The 19,180-nt window shown below is 41.5% G+C and overlaps 1 protein-coding gene across 1 annotated transcript in view; it reads right to left on the bottom strand.

Moving 5' to 3' along the window:
- The window catches only part of WNT16 (Wnt family member 16), a 31,256-nt gene that overhangs the window by 10,309 nt on the left and 1,767 nt on the right, over window positions 1-19,180 (bottom strand). The window contains exon 2 of the mRNA XM_083182823.1: window positions 7,426-7,718. Coding sequence (XP_083038949.1) covers window positions 7,426-7,718 — 293 coding nt within the window. The remainder of the gene's footprint in view (window positions 1-7,425; window positions 7,719-19,180) is intronic.

Here is a 19,180-nt window from a genome sequence, read left to right as displayed (position 1 = left end):
TGTCCGGCTGTATTCAGAGCACTGCTATTTGAAATAATACCCCTTTCACACCAGAAAATGCAGGGATTAACCCAGGAATATGGTCCCAGGATCATGCAGGGACATTCCCGGAATGGCCCCTTTTACACCAGCCTAGTCCCTGCATTTTCTAGTGTGAGGGGGAGAGAAAACCACCCCCGCCCCCCTTTAAACAACCAGCTATATCTTCAGAACCAACTGACCCATTTACATGTAGGCTTCAAATGATTTTGGTCCTGTGAAACTGGGCCATTTGGTTCCAGAGAAATCTGTCCTCAAACAACATTACCAGCCATGAAATTACATTTCAGAAATGAAAAAAAAATTGGTTTACCCGCAAGATCTCTAGAACCAATGAAACCATATGGACAAAGTATCAGATTGAAGGCCCAGCGATTTGAGTTCGACTGAGAACCTTGAGCTTCTGTGATGCTGGAGGGGGAACTGGCATCAATTGGAACTGGGTGGAGGTCGGAATTAGCGGTTCCCATGTTATACTATGGGCAAAACATTCCAGGTTTGCCTGGCGGTATCTTCGGTTTCCGGGGGGCTAGCGATGCGGGGCTGAGCTCGTTGGAAAGCCCTGGCCCCCAGCTACAAAATGGGCCTATTTGGAGAGTGGGCCTGGAGCTATAGCTCCATCAGGCCCATTGTTAATCCGGCCCTGCCTGGAAATACAGTAATCAGTCTTTCTATCTCTACAGACCATTCCAGGTAAAAAGGTTATTGTTGTACTGTATATACACATGACATTTTTTTCTTGCCATATTGGTATACAGAAAATCCAATTTTATGAAGACATTCTATTGGACAGAAGATACAGTACTCTGGTAATAAAGACAGGCCCGATGTCAGCTTGCTTTCATAACCTCATGGCTTAGTTGAGGCATGAATGAAGTTTTAATGAGAAAAATCGGAGAATGCGATATTGAAATGAATTCTGAGGCGATAGTGACGAATGACTTTTAAATGATTTCATTTTCCACCACTCTCAATTTTAATCTGGTAAAAATGACTGCACAAAGCATTTGGCCTTGGAACTTCCCAAAGCTATGTATGTAGGCCTGTACATTGTATACACAATGCTGTATGAGGCGTGAAACTATTCATGTGTGTTATATGAAATAGTGCCACTAGAATAAATAAAATATACTTCTCAGGGTTAGAATTATTCATCGTGTCAGTTTGGAGCAAACCCCTGCACTTGCCTATGATATTATATAAATAAACTCATACAATGAACAGACCCCTGCATGTCAGCCCAGCGTGTGTTCCCACAGAGAAACAAGGCTAATATGTTTCCCGTTAAGCAGACATAGATAAATAATTAGTATCAACCCTTTTATTTGAAATTAAATGAGACTGAAATGTACTTTTTTCAAGAGCAAAAAAAATATTTACTTTCACAATGAATTTTCCATAATTGCCATCTAAGAAACCTCGCAGAACTTCATTTGAAACATTTAATTTATAGAAGGTTTCTTTTTTTCCCAGGAGTTTGCAGTGTTTGTTTTTATACTGCAGTTAGATCACACTGTGGTTTCCTCAAGCTAAGCAGTATTTTTATTGGAAAAATATATCCCTTTTACCACACGCAGAAGTCCTCAAAACACTTCTCAGTAAAACCACAGCAGTGTTGTCTTAAAAAACATATGAAAAAAGAAAGTTCCTATTACAGGCATACTTCTGGCTGATGGACTGGAAGGGATCTTATTTGTATTGTGTATGTTGGTTTAATGTGTATCTCAATCACCAAGTCAGAAATTTGATAAGGATGACTTTAGCCCTAGTCATAAATGGATGAATGATCCTGACGGCCTGGAGTGTAGTGTTAGAAGTGGGGCTAAGAGCAGGGGCATTCATTTTAAGATGCCCACACACTAGTAAGATTTATCTTCAGATCTGGCTGGTTGGAACAAAAACATGGTTATGGATGAGTGACAGTTTGTCAGTTTTCCAGCATTTCCAAGCAAATGGTCAACTGTCATTTGCTCTCATCCATAACCACTGAACCAGCCAGATCTGAAGATAAATCTGCGTGTGTATAGCCACCTTAGAGCGATGTCTCCAGCACATGAAGTATACATAATTAGTGACTGTGCACTCAGATCCACAAACACAGCACACTTGGCAGGTACATCACAAAACACACACACGCACAAATTATATATACATATATATATATATATATATATATATATATATATATAGTGTACTTGGCTGGCACTCCTCTCCTCATAAACTCCTTCAGGGCCTGGTGTCTTCAGCGGGGGTACAGCATGTGTTGTCCCAAATGCAGGCAGGGGGTAGCAGCGGCACTCAGGGCTTATCCAAATAGACAAACGACTCGTAGCCAAGTCATGTTACCTTAATTGGCTACGAGTCGTTTGTCTATTTGGATAAGCCCTGAGTGCCGCTGATACGCCCTGCCTATATATATATAGAGAGAGAGAGAGAGAGAGAGGTTACAGACTGAGCATCACTCTAGGATTTAGTACAATAAATTCCAATAAAGGTCCAATAAATTGCACAGTTTGTACTAAGCCCTGGAGGGACGCTCAGTCTGTAACCTCCATATTGATGCACCTGCAGTAAGGTGAATGTGAGAAGGCACCCAGGCAAGCTGCATGACCCCACAGTGTGTGCCGGTCTTCCTGCGATTATATATATATATATATTAGAGATGTGCAGGCTCTGATTTACTCTGATTTCAAAGCAGGATCTTATTGGCTATCAACTGTCAACAACTGTCATGTGATTTGGGATAGCCAATAAGATCCTGCTTTGAAATCAGAGTAAATCAGAGTAAATCAGAACCTGCACATCTCTAATTTATATATATATATATATATAGCAGGAGAATCAGCCTGGCACTCCCGATATATGATAGACAGCTGCCGCGGGTGCTCTGTGGATACAATTTGTAGTATACGGCTCAAACAAGCACTTTCACTCCAGCGGTCTTCGTGAAAAAAGTCAAAGGTTTAATGGGTGATCCGACGTTTCAGGGCTACAAAAACGCCCCTTGAAAAAGGGGCGTTTTGTAGCCCCGAAACGTCGGATCACCCATTAAACCTTTGACTTTTTTCACGAAGGCCGCTGGAGTGACAGTGCTTGTTTGAGCCATATACTTTATATATATATATATATATATATATATATATATATATATATCAAAAGAGTGACCCCACGTGCGCCCTTAGAGAATTATAAGCAGCTGCTCTATGTCCCCCCCTGTTAGTGGGAGGCAGAGTTTAGAAATAGGAGTAATAGAGGTATAGAGAGCGCTTTCAACCACCAAGTGGAGATTCAACCAATGATTGTTAAAATACAAAACAGTACAAATCTTAATAAAACCAGTGTGCTTTTTATTGAAAGATTTTTTCAGAGTCACATCTGGAAGTAGTATCCTTTTCGGAAATGCAAGTAACCCGACGCGTTTCGTCTTGAAAAAGACTTCATCAGGGGTTTAGTACATAGTAATGTTAGAACGCTTATACCAGCGTGTATTTCCTCAAATATGCGTAAATGGTATTAAAACTCCCTCAAAGGGGGTGGACCTCAAAATCAAAAGCAATTTAGCAGTGTTTGTACCAGCTTGTTATGCTCCAAAATTACGTGGGTAGTGATGACCTCCCTCCCAGGAGTATGATTCAGATATCTAAAAGATTATTTCAATAAGTATACTAACATATAGATTCCATAGTGATCGCTTTCACTTCAAAAGGACGATTACCCAGATTGTCTCTTTGTAGGGTCAACGTGATCACGGAGTGTCCCCAATTTTTGTGGGTCTTTAGGTGGTAGTTGATGTTCAAATTAATATAAGTGGGACCATCCAATACAAAAGGGGGTTATTCACCCGGTACAATCAATGTTTGGCCTAGTCCAGTGATTAGGCTCCACAATGTCTACTTAACCGATAATAAATAAAACGCGCGTAGAAGGCAGAACAGAACATCCAGTTTCTGGTCTCAAAGTGAAGTTCTGCATAGGTCTGTCTGCCAATACAGGGGGGGTAAGTGTACTATATATATATATATATATATATATATATATATATATATATATACAGTTATTTATATAGCGCACACATATTTTGCAGAGCTTTAGCGCTTTACAGAGAATAGTTGAACATTCACATCAATCCCTGCCCCAGTGGAGCTTACAATCTATATTCCGTATCCCATGTACACGCACACACATTCATTCTAGGGTTCATTTTACGGGAGCCAATTAACCTACCAGTAAATTTTTGGATTGTGGGAGGAAGACAGAGTATTTGGAGGAAACCCACACAAGCGCGGGGAGAATATACTACTACTGCACGGTTAGGGCCATGGTGGGAATCGAACCTCAGCGCTGTGAGGTAGTAATGCTAACCATTATACCATCCGTGCTGCCAGTGCTATTTTGTAGCAGGAACCAGCAGGAACTCAGGGGTAGACAGTGGCGGATTCAGGGGAGGGGCACCCGGGCACGTGCCCCTTCTGTAATTTCATTTGTAGCTGAGGACCAGGGCTTTCCAACGAGCCCAGCCCCGTGTCTCTAGCCCCCCGGGAACCGGAGATATCGCCTGGCAAAGTTGTAACGTTTTTCCCCATAGGATAATATGGGACCAGTCAATTCCGACCCCCACCATGTTCCGATGGCTGCCAGTTCCCCCCCCTGGCATCACAGAAGGTTGTGATTGATCTCATTCAATTCCAAATAGCTGGGCCTTCAATATGATACCAGGCAGGTCCATATCGGTCAATCGGTTCCAGAGATATTGCATGTAAACCGATTTTTTTATATTTGAGATGTAATTTAATGGCTGTTCATGTTCTTTGAGGGCAGATTACTCTGGAACCAAATGTTCCAGTTTCACTGGACCAAAATCATTCAAAGCCCACTCAAATGTTCTTCAATATGATACTTGTCTCATGTAAATTGGTCAGTTGGTTAAATGAGATAACTGGTTAAAGAGGGGGAGGGGTGGTTTTCTCTCATCTTCACACCAGAAAATGCAGGGACTAGGCTGGTGTAAAAGGGGCCAACCCGGGAATGCATTTTCTGGTGTGAAAGGGGTATTATTTCAAATAGCCGGTACCTGCAGTGCTCTGAATACAGCCAGGCTCTGCAACTGTCAGTGGCTATCACTTCTGCCTGGCGGCGGCTGTCCCCCATTTACCACGAGCTTCTTTTCCCAATTGGCAATGAGCATGTAATCCCACATGGCAACGAGCAATTAACCTCTGGCAATGAGCATGGAACCCTTGGCAATGAGCATGTAGATAATCAGCACTTATGTAGCATAATTTTTAATAGGCATTATGGTGTTTGGCATAATACATAATGGACATAATGGCGTGTAACTTAACGTGTAATGGACATTATGGTGTAAATGTTTAATGCGCGCCTTTGGTGGACAATGTCCCTGTTTATGAAGCGTATTGTGAATTTTGGCTTAATCTGTGTGGCATTATGTGAATTCTGGCTCAATCCGTGTGGCATTATGTGAATTCTGGCTCAATCAGTGTGGCATTATGTGAATTTTGGCTCAATCCGTGTGGCATTATGTGAATTTTGGCTCAATCCCTGTGGCATTATGTGAATTTTGGCTCAATCCGTGTGGCATTATGTGAATTTTGGCTCAATCCGTGTGGCATTATGTGAATTTTGGCTCAATCCATGTGGCATTATGTGAATTTTGGCTCAATCCATATGGCATTTTATGAATTTGGCTCAATCCGTGTGGCATTATGTGAATTTTGACACAATACATGTGGCATTATGTGAATATTGGCTCAATCCATTAGGCATTATTTGAATTTTGGCTCAATCCATGTAGCATTATGTGAATTTTTGCTCATTCCATTTAGCATCATGTGTAAGGGGCAAGTATAATGGGGTCTAGTATTTTGTTGCATAATGTGTAGAAGTTGTATATGGTGTTGTACACTACACTCAAGGACACGCCCCCTGTTGAGTGACCACACCCCCTTTTCTGGAGCGCGCCTTGGGCGCGCGCACAACTACATCCTTCACTTTTGTCGTCATGGTGGGCCTGCGTACTTTAAATGCCAGGGCCTATTTTTAATCCCATTCCCACCCTCTCTCTGCCACTCTCTTAGCATGTACACTGGCATATCATGGTGCCCCCCTGTCATTTTATCCTGGATCCGCCCCTGGGGGTAGATGTATGAAGCAGTGATAAGGGAGGAGAAGTGATAAAGTGGTTGGTACTTTATCACCGGCCAATCAGCTCCTGACTGTTAAGTTATAGGCTGGGTTTAAAAAGGGACAGTTAGAAGCTGATTGGTCGGTGATAAAGCACAAGGCATTTTATCACTTCTCCCTTATCACTGCTTCATACATCTACCTCAGTTCCTGAACCTCTAATGGAATATGGAATAAACCAGGAACCTGTTCTGGGCCAAAATGCAGTTTCCATAAGATAAGTTTTAATTTAAAGTCCCCTGTGAGTGCCTTTGTTTCTAAATATAGTACATAAATATCTCTCTCTCTCTCTACCTTTATGTAATTGATCCACCCCCAGATCTGAAGTTCCTGGACCTATTTGTCCATAAAAATAGTACTGTGTGCTGCCCATAATGATAGATAGATAGATAGATAGATAGATAGATAGATAGATAGACTTTCAGAACTTGTTAAGAAAATATTTGGAAAACAGTCCTCCCCACCACATTTACTTACAGTACATGATACTTTATTTGGAATCACATATTTACTAGAAGTCCTGCTTGGCATTGCCTGGAGTCTGACTAGTCATATCAGTGTTATAACCGAAAATATTTATCACTGAAACCTATATAGAGATGATCAATAGAATTTTTTAATAACCTTGGTGTTGACTCTCATTTCTACCAGCCAATCTGGTGGAGTGATTGTTTTATGGGGCCCTGCAGAAGTTTTAACCAATAAACTAGCTAATATTTTTTTTCCAAAAAGTACTGATTGCGTTATGTGAAGAACGTTTATATAAAAAGAGAGTTTTTATGGATTCGTGTCCCAATACTTTTTGAGCTATATAGCCCATAGGCTACAATGCATGACATCTTCACATGACGTTAGTTACCAAGGCCAAGCTTTGGAATTCTTCACATTATGTAGCTTTGTAAATTTGGCAAGAAAGCAGAAACATTTTGTGGTAAAATTAGTATGGAAAAACAAGTTTCCATAGATACATCTAGGGTATATATATAATATCGAAAACTAGTGTTTTGGGGGGATAACTTACATTTAGTTCGCATTTGTTTATTTTAAGCAGTTTAAACAAGATGTGTTACTCATGTTAGCAGCCTACATTGCTTTATACCCAGGAATGCCTGACCCTGATACCAAACTAACTGGACATTCATTATGCAATGTAATGTTATGAGGAATATTTTAGAAGCAACTTACCACTGCTCAGTTCATAGCCGAAGATTGAATGAGCTGATGCTAATGATGATGATGATGATAAAAAAGAAAGTGAAAATGATGAGCTGGAAGTGTAGATAGATGGTAAAATAGAGCAGTTCCACCTTTCATGTTTGAACTGGTTTTTGCACTCTTGAATTCCCAGTCTGGCTCCCTCACGGATGCTGGACAACAAATATGGCTTCTTTTTACACATGTCCTTTTGCTGTGTGCTTAGAGGGAGGTTGCTGCAACCTAGCTTCTCTGGAACCCCAAAAGATGTGACACCCAACCACCTGCAATGAGAAATATTACTGAAATGCTGCATATAACAACCATGCTAAACTGGCTTCTTATTGCATGTTAACATTTACATAATTCAATACAGCAAACAATGCTGATTGGGGGACAAGTCTGTTGAAGTTGCACAGAAATTATTTATTTATTTATATTTATATTTATTAATATTTATGCCTTATTAAATATATATAGCACCAGTGCTTTACAACTGTGTATTCTCTAGAAATATCTTATAGGCCAAATATAACAGCCTGTGGGCTGCAGAAAGTATAAAGGCTTCATCAATTTAACCGTGAGAGCAGTCTAACCTATATTTTCCTAAAAAATGAGCTTAACTCTTGCAGCTAAATTGCCAAAACATTGTCACCTTCCTCAATGCACAGTCTGATACATTTGGATTCAATGGAAATATTAATTAAAGTCAATGGGTCTGTTATATCCGCAGAAACAGTTTTAAATGTTTTAATTAATGGACCCATTCACCATACAGCATTACATGAGAACAACAGAGTCCTGATGTAGCACAAAGTCCCCAATCACTAGTATAGGGACATAAATGCATCAAGATTGAAAATGTAAGGTTCTGGAGAATGACTTATTCTGATGGTTACTAATACCTGCCAGGGTCGTCTTCTCGTATGGGCTTAATGGGCACTTGCCCAGGGGCCCCAGGTGTATAAGGGCCGTATGCTGATAGCTGAGGATCCTCTTTTTCCAGGGATACCAGAATTTTTAAAATCGGCCCTGGGGAATTGGAGATATCCAACTTCAAAGCAGCAGTCCACATCCGACCTGTTAATTGCAATTCCCAGTCATATTTGTCAGGTTCTCGCTGACTTAGAGTTTTTCTAAGAGTATATTCCAAAAGCTGGAACTCTCCCTTTTCTGTCGACACTAGCGGCTTGTCTCTATCATGCCGGAACCATAGAAATCAGCCTTCCAGCAGCCGGTCCCTGCTCCAGCTCCAAACGTCTGGTGTACAGTTTTATATTTTTTTCAATGGATTACTCTGGCTCAGTCCTGATCTCTGATCCCCAAGTTCCCAGCACCTCCTGAAAGTTGGGACTCTAGGTTTTTATATTATTGAAGGCTAAGAAATCTATTTCCAGATAATGGTGATATCTGCAGTCAAACAAGCTGCCCTTCCACCGGAAAATGACGAATATTAAGCTCACTCCATTATCCAACCCTCCCCTGCATATAAATCACCACCTTCCTCCCTGGAAGTCATTTACAAGGGACCCTTTATTCAGCTTGGTGCCCCCTTCCACACATTAGTGTTCTCCCTCCCACCACCTGTGCAGTAAATAGTGGCGTAACTATGAATTGGGCGCCCCCCCGCCGTTAATGGGAGGTGCCCCCCGATGCACCCCCCTCCCCCATCCCCCGCTTGCAGCCTTACCTGTCTTGCTGGTCCCGGCTCCCTTGCTGGCTTCATTCTTCTGCTATGGAGACGGACCAACACAAAATGTCCGCCCCCATACAGCAGACAGTTTCAGAGAACTGTCTGCTATATGGGGCGGACATTTTATTGTGGTCCGTCTCACTAGCAGAAGAATGTCCACCACTGAAGACAGGTAAGGCTGCGGGCGGCGGATTGGCGGGCGATGGGAGGGCGGCTGATGGGTGGACGGGAGGGGGCTAACTATAGCACCACAGTCCCCCGGCACCCCCACATGCACAGCGCCCCCCCCCCGCGACCGCGGGGGCTGCGGTGCTATAGTTATGCCTCTGGCAGTAAAGGAGTAATCAGCAGAAGTTACTGCTCCAGGTCCTACATGTTGAGTGGAAGATAGAGCACCCCCTGCCACCCGTGGGACATCAAAGCTGCTGCTGATATCCATTCTCCCCTCCTAGGGGTGGGGGTGCTAAGGGACCCAGTGCATTGCTTTGCTCAGGGGCCCACACTGCTGTTAAGATGGTCCCTGATACTGCTTCTACCTTTTCTAGAATGCGATAAGGGTTCATTCCACATCATCCAGCCTCCTATGGCCCTTGCTGTGTGTGTCTATGACTTAAGGTCATACAAGCACAGCAGTAAAAGCCTTCACAGGTAGCCATAATAGTGTCAGGGTTAGGCAATATCTGACTGGGGCATGAAGGAGCCACTGGGTAAAGCACTGGAGTGGCGCATTATTACGAAGGGTAGTGACCAGTCCCCACAACGGTTCTGCCAGCCATTAGAGACCATGTACATGATCATAGAGTAACGTTGTATAATTTGAGTCTGCAGTGTGGAACCTGACATTAGAGACAAGGGTGGAGCTCTCAGTTAGTTGGGCCCGAAGGAGATTTCCCCTGTACCCGAGAGGGCCAGTCTGACCATGGCAATATGGCTTTGTTGGATAGCTGTTTTTCAGAGCAGAATACTCTTGTAGATTGGTGTCTGACGCTTCAAACCATGGTGAGTTCTAGACATAATTTTTGCAGAGCTATCAAAAGTATTTATGATTAGGACCCATGGGGGCATATTGGATTTTTGACCCCCAAAAAACACATCTAAGGAAAAATCCCTGAAAAGGAACTCATCCTGTGATTGGTTAGTAGTGAAGTGACTGCAGTGAAGCTACTGAAAATGCAAGCCTGCTGACTGTGCATGCTGGGGAGGGTTCTTGAGGAATCTTCTCCCAATCTCCAGATGGCATTTTTCTGATGGTGCAAACACTTTGCAGCCCCCACAGAGACCAAATGTGGCTGCTGTTGCAAATCCAGAATCTAGTATGGACCATAAAAACCTCATTGATATGTCGCTTTGTGGAAGTGCTAAGACACAGTAGTTATCGGGGGCATATCTCCATACTGCATCCATATAAGCCATTAACTGTGACAATTATATGACAGAAAACCATCTTATGAGCCAAAATTTGGTTTCCTTTTAAAACTGAGTTCAAACTAGGGATCTTAATTAGAGATGGGCGCTTTTTTTTTGTCCCTAGAGTAATATTAACCTCAATAACATTAATTTCCAGCCCTTTCCAGACAATTTTGGCCACTTTACAGCTCACAATGTTGTTTTCATTCAATTTAGGTCAAGGTCTATATTTTTTTTTTTGAGGACACAGCTTGTCCAACACTGCGTGGAGGCAGAACAACCACACACGGAACTTATGACAGTATGTCACTACGGTCTATTGGGGTGCAGTGCACACAAACAAGAAACAATAGCAAAATATATATATTTTTTTAAGGACGCAGCTTGTCCAACACTGCGCGGAGGTAGAACAATAAAACATGGAACATTTCTGACAGTATCTCACTATGGTGTATTGGGGTGCAGTGCACACAAACAATAAAGAGCAAAATAAAAAATGTGTAAAACATTTTTTGAGGACGCAGCTTGTCCAACATGTGTGGAGACAGAAAAATCACACACGGAACTTCTGACAGTATCTCACTATGCAGTATTGGGGTGCAGTGCAGTGCAGCAGATCAGACACCACAAACAATGTAAAAATTAGGAGAAAAGCTGACTGACACAGTCTGCCTGTGTACACCTACACACTACACTGAATGACATCCTCTGCCCTCTGACACACTGACTGACACAGCCTGCCCACTATACTGATTAGTGTCAGTGATGATGATTACTGTCACTGACACAACCCAGCACAACCCAGCACAACACAGCACAAACACAGCACAAATACAGCACAACCCTCACTGGAGAGCTGTGCACTGCTCGGAAGTGTGGGACAAATGCGCCAATTCACGAGACGTCGAGACTTTAAAGACTCAACGTTTTTCGAGAATCCGATGTGAGACTACGCCATTCAGCCACGCTCGGGTTTCCGAACCAAGCCAGAAACTCGCCAGGCTGTGTTCAGAGTGGTTCAGGTTCCTTGGAATCTGGACCACTCATCTCTAATCTTAATAAAATCTTAAGGAGCACAGAATGATATTGACAGACAGAGACAAACCTAAGCCACAACTAAGGTAAAGCGCTATGATAGGACAAGGAACTGTATTTGGATAAGAATATAAACCTGTACAAGTAAAAGCTCAAAAGAGCCAAAAATATAAATGCATTTAAATAGCAATTACATAGTACCTAATAGACAGTACATATTAACCAAAATTCCACAGAATAATTGGAAACAATAATCGGTATGTTTATAATAAATAATAACACATATAAAATATATCAATCACTTACATAGAAATGCTGTGCTGAGTAAATAACATAGATACACTCATATGTATACCTGGAATTTTCTTTGGACTAAGTAGTGTTTTGGTTATTATACATTTTTTCCAATTTTGTGTGTGATAAATAATCCCAATTTCTGATACTGTATACGATACAGAACCAAAGGCTTATTCCATGTTGAATTTAAAGTCGAAAATATCCATTGTTAGGATGGAAAAAGTAACAGATAATTTATCAATAGAATGGATCTTTTATGGAACTCCTGGAGCTGTACTCAGCCATCAATAGGTTTCTGAGTCCCTTCTGTTTATTTAACCTGTACAGCACACTAGTTAGTTGCCAAAGTAATGATCCATCCAGACAGTACCTCGGAAAGGAAGCAGTGATACTCCAGTGTAGGTGAGTGTTTACAGGCTTGCAAAGATGGTACCCACCAACAAGTTGCATGCGGTCCCTGGGATGGCAAAGTCTAGGACAACAGTCACTAGATCAACCACTAATGGTCGATAGTGACTAGAATGACACCTAAGATAGGTCGACATGCCCTAGGTTGACACTGACAGAAAGTCAACACGAGCTTATAGTTGACATGGGCATGGTTGACATGAATAAGGTCGACATGAGTTTTTCACTAGTTCTTCATCAGCAGCTGTGAGTGCCAGGCAATACATTTTCTGTATGTAGCTATACATTCCTTACAATATATTAATAGTTACATGCTGCCATTGATCTAATGCAAATCTTCTGGATGTGCATACAAGTATAACCAGGAAGAACTACCGCTATGGAAGTTTAGTGTAATATACAGTATGCCAGACCTCCCGTTTCCCAAACTTTATTTCTTGCCATTAAAATACTGAATCCATCAATTTATGCCAGGTTAGAGTATGCAGAGTTTTGTAAGGGCCCCTATGTAGAGGGGCAGTACAGAGAGTATTTTTTTTTTTTTTTTAATTCAGTAGTTTTTATTAAATTTTTTGGTGTACATAGAGTAAACAAACTAGACCCTTCTTATAAGTAGACAGTATAGCAGACACGGACAACATATCTTCCACATACGTTAAAACATCAATCGTGGAGTGCATAACGAAACAGGTTATAATGAATAGCAATAAATTAGGTGGAGACAGTGGTCTATCACAGATATCTAGTGTGTACATTACTAGCATAAGGCATTGCATCGCAGGATTTATAGACTATAGTCACCCAAAGGCGCCATTTGGGTTTTTTAGAAAAAAAAGAAAATCAGATATATAGCCAACACACTTCAAGATAGTACATCACAGTAGGATATTTCCAAATGACAACTATTGCAGAAATACAATCTATCGGTATAATACCACTGAAAATGTAGTAGACAAAAGGATTCTAAACGTCCGGTCTATAGGAGAAAATATGATTGAGAAATTAAATTAAAGCCCACCCAAAAATACCCAAAACAAACCTCCCCTATAACCCCCCACCCTGTACAACCCACCCCCAACTTAGGCGTACCTGGATCCCCTAACCATGGCCCCTCTATTCTAAATTCTACTAACCTATACTAACCCCCCCCCCCCCCCCCAAGATTACAGGATATAATATCAAGGATCTATCGGGGTTAGTGGTCTCAGACCCTATGTATAGAGAGATCAAAATGTGACTCCCCCTCTTCTCATTCGATGATAATGCACACGTCATGTAGAATGTGCAGTATAGGTTGCACAACACACGCCAGAAATGCCCACGGTAAATGTATAAACAGGGTATATATTTTCACAAAAAAAAACAGCATTGATGAAAAGAAATATTAGTATTGCTAAAGGAGAATGAATATGAGCGGCGAAAGAAATATCTCCCAAAGCAACTCAGTAATATTATCAATCTGGCCAGTCCTCGAGTCCATATATTATAGAAACAGTAGCAGTACAGTGTTCGATCCAAGCCTCACTTGGGTAGTCATATTCGATCCAAGCCTCACTTTGGTAGTCATGGCAGTATTCAGGATACGCACACGTAGCTGCAGAGGCATACAGAGCGTCCATGGCAATTTTTACTACTGCCAAAGCCACATAGATGTGTACATCCGGGACTGGTATAGGAGCAGTTAGGTGTTTGTCTCCAGCATCTCGAGGATAAGCCGGATAGTATTCAGAACATGTGAACTTAGTTTCCCAGAGACTTAAAGCGGCCCAGGTAGGTTTTACAGCAGACAAGTCCATAGCGGTATATGCATCTGGGGCTGGCACAGGAGCGGTAGAATACACGTATGTAGTGTACGTAGGTGGGCCATCCTCCACATCCTCCACAGCCTGTATCGCACCATCAGGAGGACAGGCAGGTGTCGGACCCCCATAGGTAATCGCATCAAGCTTGCTTAGGAGCCTGGTAGTTGAGGCTTGAATCGCCAAGAGAACCGCTTGAGTGGAGATTTCCATACTTCAGTATAACGCTCAGCGGATAAAAATATTATCGTTACGGATTCAATAGGACTTTAGGTGTATAGCAGCCACACACACTGGAAAGGGTGACGGCTAGCACGTCACCAGGTAAATATAGAACTTCAGCGGCTGAGAGAGGATTCAATATGATACTGTTCAGAGGTCTCAGGAGAACCAGATATCCGTGCAGTGGTGACAATATTCCCCTCCCAAACACAGCACAGGACAAGTATAGCACAGGACTGGACCAGCATGTAGTAAATGACACACCTTTTTCACACACACCTTTCGGGTTTCAGTAGGTGTATGGCAGAGATGCCCGCTGAGCCCAGCGCAGGATCAGATCTGTGTGCAGCCCTGGGGATGAGCAAGCAAGATGGCGCCCGCCCCTCCGTGCGGCCCGAGCGGCGCACCTCAAGTGAGGCAACTCCCACTCTCTCCCGCTAATCTCCGGAGAGTCACCGGGCGCCCCCACTCGCCACCCGGCCAGCGGCAGCAGCACAGTCGGGCACGGGACCTCACACGCGAGGACCCCCGCATTCAGTCAGGGCTGCCGGAGGATACAAGATGGCGCCCGCGCCCAGAGCAGAGGTACAGGCCACAGCGATCCCCGCCAGTCCAGGACTTCACAGGCCACTCAATACAGCCGCAGGCAGCGCAGAAGACAGAGGAGTGCTTCAGGAGACAGCACGGGTAAGTATATGTAGTCTGCGGGACCCGGGGTAGGATATATCTTCAGGATTTTCACGGAGCTCACACTCCCCGCGCCCGCTTTCAATGCCGGTCAAGCCACGCCCCCCACAGAGAGTATTTCTGACTGGTCACAACGGATGTGACTTCACCAGGCAAGTGGCTAAGAAATTAGATGCAATAATCTTTTAGACAGTCTAAGTTATTCTCATAATGCCACTATGAATGTGGGCCTTCACCAGCGATACACAGGAATACATTTCTGGCTTACATAGTTTCAAATTATTTTACATGCGATTCTGAGAAGAGATCTAGGAAAAAAATTTATATATTGGTCTACAGTACATCTTTGGCTCTACTACTTTTGTGGTACAGAAAATCAATGAATGCCCTGTGGTTCTAAGGTCAAAGTGGCTGTGCAGTATTTTATATGAAAATATGGATTAATGCACTGCTATTATGATCCATCAAGATCTTCCCATATCTGTTCCAGATGATGATGGCAGATATATTATAATAACAGGTTCCCTTACTTATTCAAACTCCAATTACTCTTGCATCAATATATGCCCCAAACATGCAGCAGGGTTCTTGCCTTAAGACCTTCTGGGATCATCTTTCTAAATTCCCAAACACTAAGACAATAATTTCTGGCGAGTATAACATCACCTTAGACCCTTTATTTGACAGATCACATCTTAGTTCTGGGACTCCCACCAAAACAAAATTATCTAAGCTCCTACAAACACACATTTCTTCACATAATTTATATGACGGTGGAGAACTTTATATCCCTCTGCAAGAGGTTACATCCATTACACCCCAAAGCACGATCTCTACACACGTATTGATTAGATATTTGTAGACAGAGACACAACTCAGAATCTATTGAATCCAGATAATCCCACCATTTGTTCGGATCATTTTGCAATCACTATGGATTTAGCTACCCCACATGATCCCTCAACTCCCCGCTCATGGTGCCTAAATGAAGCACTTCTTATCAAAAGCTAATATAGAATGAATTTATAATGCCATACTAAATTATATAGCTGACAACTCTTCTTCTGAAATCACCCCATCAGTGCTATGGGAGGCCTACAAAGCTACCATTCATGGCCAACACATCCATATTACTTCAGTTCAGAGAAAACTTAAAGCCAGACTTATTGTAGAATTAGAAACTGAACTCTCCTTATTAACACAGCAACACCAGCGTACTCCCAAAAAGAGCCTGTGCTCGAAAATTCTTTTAATTCGATTAAAGGACAATTGTCACAGATCCTCACTACTAAGACAGTTAACACACTTTTGTGAAATTTTATGAGAAGTCAGATACAGCTGACATGATGCTAGCTCGACGGTTATGAGCAAAGTGTACTCAAAACTGCATAATAACCCCGAGATATTCTGATGGATCCACAACATGCGACCCGAAAACTATGACCTTACAATTCCAAAACTATTATAAATCTTTATATAATCTATTTTCAACCAGACTCACATCATATCTCCAAAATTCAACAATATTTAGCTTCATGCCATCTTCCAAAACTATCTGAAATGGAAGTGAAATCCCAAAATGTCCCTTACTGCCATTTATTACAAAAATTAAAATTCTCTACTCCCAATGCTTCACTCATTATTCAACTCCCTACTGGAAAAGGGTTTGTTAGATGAAGCCACCACTAGGGCCAATATTATAGTTATTCCAAAGCCTGGTTGAGACCCCCAAGAAATTTTAAATTATAGACCTATCTCATCATTAAATACTGACTTAAATCTATTTGCCAAAATCTTAGCATATAGGTTAGCTCCTTACTTATCAACATTAATATATCCATCCCAAGTTGTCTTTATTCCAAATTGACAGGTAACGGACAACACTAGACATCTTATCCCATGAAAGATCTCTATCAACCATAGTGGTAGCCCTTTATGTGGGAAAGAGTAGCCTGGCCCTTCATACAACAAACGCTTAAAAATATTGGCCTTCATGGACTCTTCTATAGCGCCATCACTTCACTCTATCAAAATTCCAAAGCATCTATCCTCATCAATGGTCTTACATCTGCCTCAATCCCTATTAGAAATGGCACTCGCCATGGGCTGTCCACTTCCCCCTCTGTTATTGGCCCTGGTGATGGAACCTTTAGCTGCCAAAATTAGATTGCTATGTCAACACCAACATTCCATCAAAGGACTGTTATCCACTATTTACCAAATTTTACTTTCACAAAAAGGGTCTCTTCAAAAGACGCCCACGAAGTTGTCATTAACCAATGAAGAATGGGATGATATAAGAATAGAAATAACAAAAAGATCCATATCTGTTCGTATCAAAGAAAACTCTTATAAATTATATTACCAATGGCATTTGGTACCAACTTGACTCCATTCCATATCCTACCTGCTCTGATAGATGTTGGAGGCTCTGTGGCCAGAGGTGAACCCTGCATGTTTGGTGGTCATGACCAATGATTCAGCAATATTGGCAAATATTATTGGAAAATAATTCACAAATTAATATTTGATATTTGATATTTGTAATTAATTATTCCTGTGATATAAAACCCCTTATATAGTACACCAGTTTTCTCAACTATTTGTTTTCTTTGTTCTTCATACATATCCTGATGACTTACTTTTATTATTATTTTATTTAATTTGTAATGTTTTCTGATTATTGATGATTGTCACAATCTTCATAAAACAATAAAAAGAGTTTAAAAATGAAAATAAAATATGGATTAATAAAGTATATCAGGAAATAAAAACAAATATACATAGTCTAATTGTGAGGGCAGTTTGGATACCGAAAATAATTACCCAAACTCCACCAATACAGTCCAAGTTTTGAGGTCAGATTCTTAATTAATACATAAGTTAATTTGATTGAACCACCTGGACTTAAGCATATATATACTTAAAACTTGGACAGAAATAGTGGTGTTTGGAAAACGTTGGTCTATACTAAAGGTCCGTACACACTGGCCGATATATCGGTCGTTCCATTGAACAGTCAATATATTGATGCACTATCAACCAGTGTGTATGAACAGCGGCATTCACAGATATATCACTTTGGGTGTGCAACACAGCAGATGCCCAATATATATCTAAAGAAATATTGCCACATCGTTCTGTGTGTATAGGCGATTCGCTGACCACCCCTAGAACCGCACTGTGAGCCACCAGTGATTGACAGTTCAGTGGGCGTGTACATGCAAATGGACTGCCCATTTGCAGACAGATCATGCAGCATGTATGGAGAACACACTACCCAATCTGTCTGCATATATCTCTACCAGTTGTCCCAGCTTCATGCACATATTACATATTTCAGTTGTTCCCAAACGCAGCCCTCACGGCTGTCCAGGTTTTAGGGATACTTGTGCATAAATAGTTTAATCAAACTGACTCTCTTTGGGAGCCACTGACTTGTACTAAAAGTGGGATCATTATTTTTCTCATTATAAAACATTACACTGTTCCCAATTACTGAAAATATTTTTGCTTGCAAGTTGCAAGAGGCAACAGTGTTTCTGTTTACTGATACATTGTTCTGCTACAACTGAAATGAACAGCAGGCTGTACTGCCATAAGTAAAGTTGGCTGGTTATAACGAAAATCTGCTAATTTATGGGAGCAAACGCTGGTAAATGGGCAGAAATGGTTATTCAGACCATTGTCACTGCTTTCTGGTGTAGGGAGCAAATTCGTTCATTGGTAAGATAATCGTTAGGTGTATGGCCAGCTTAAATTGTTCACAGCCCCGCACAATCTCAGTGTGATTGCTGTGATCTCGCTGCGTACATTATTTTAGATTTATATCTATTTCTTTTTTTATGTATTTATTTCATTACGAACTTTCTAACATGCAAAAAGCATTGACGGTCAGCGAAATTATTCGTGTATGCGACTCAGCTCTTGTAAAATCATCTGGGAATATTGTACTGCAGAAATTATTTTAAGTAACAAAAGAAAATATTTGGAATAATGGTATTTTTAATTACTTACCAAATCTATCCCATGACCACTAATTATGCACAAATATAGACCTTGGGACAGAGGCTACACTGCACTAGGCAATAGAGGTGATGCCAAGGCTTCTGTATATTGGACCCCTGCATACTGACATGTGTTGGATGCGGTACTTTTCTGATATTACAAGATACAGATCTCTGTGTCCAGCGCTTAA

Source organism: Crinia signifera, chromosome 4, assembly GCF_055691185.1.
Source record: "Crinia signifera chromosome 4, ASM5569118v1, whole genome shotgun sequence".
In the NCBI taxonomy this organism is placed as follows: Eukaryota; Metazoa; Chordata; class Amphibia; order Anura; family Myobatrachidae; genus Crinia; species Crinia signifera.
This window is presented reverse-complemented; position numbering and strand designations above follow the sequence as displayed.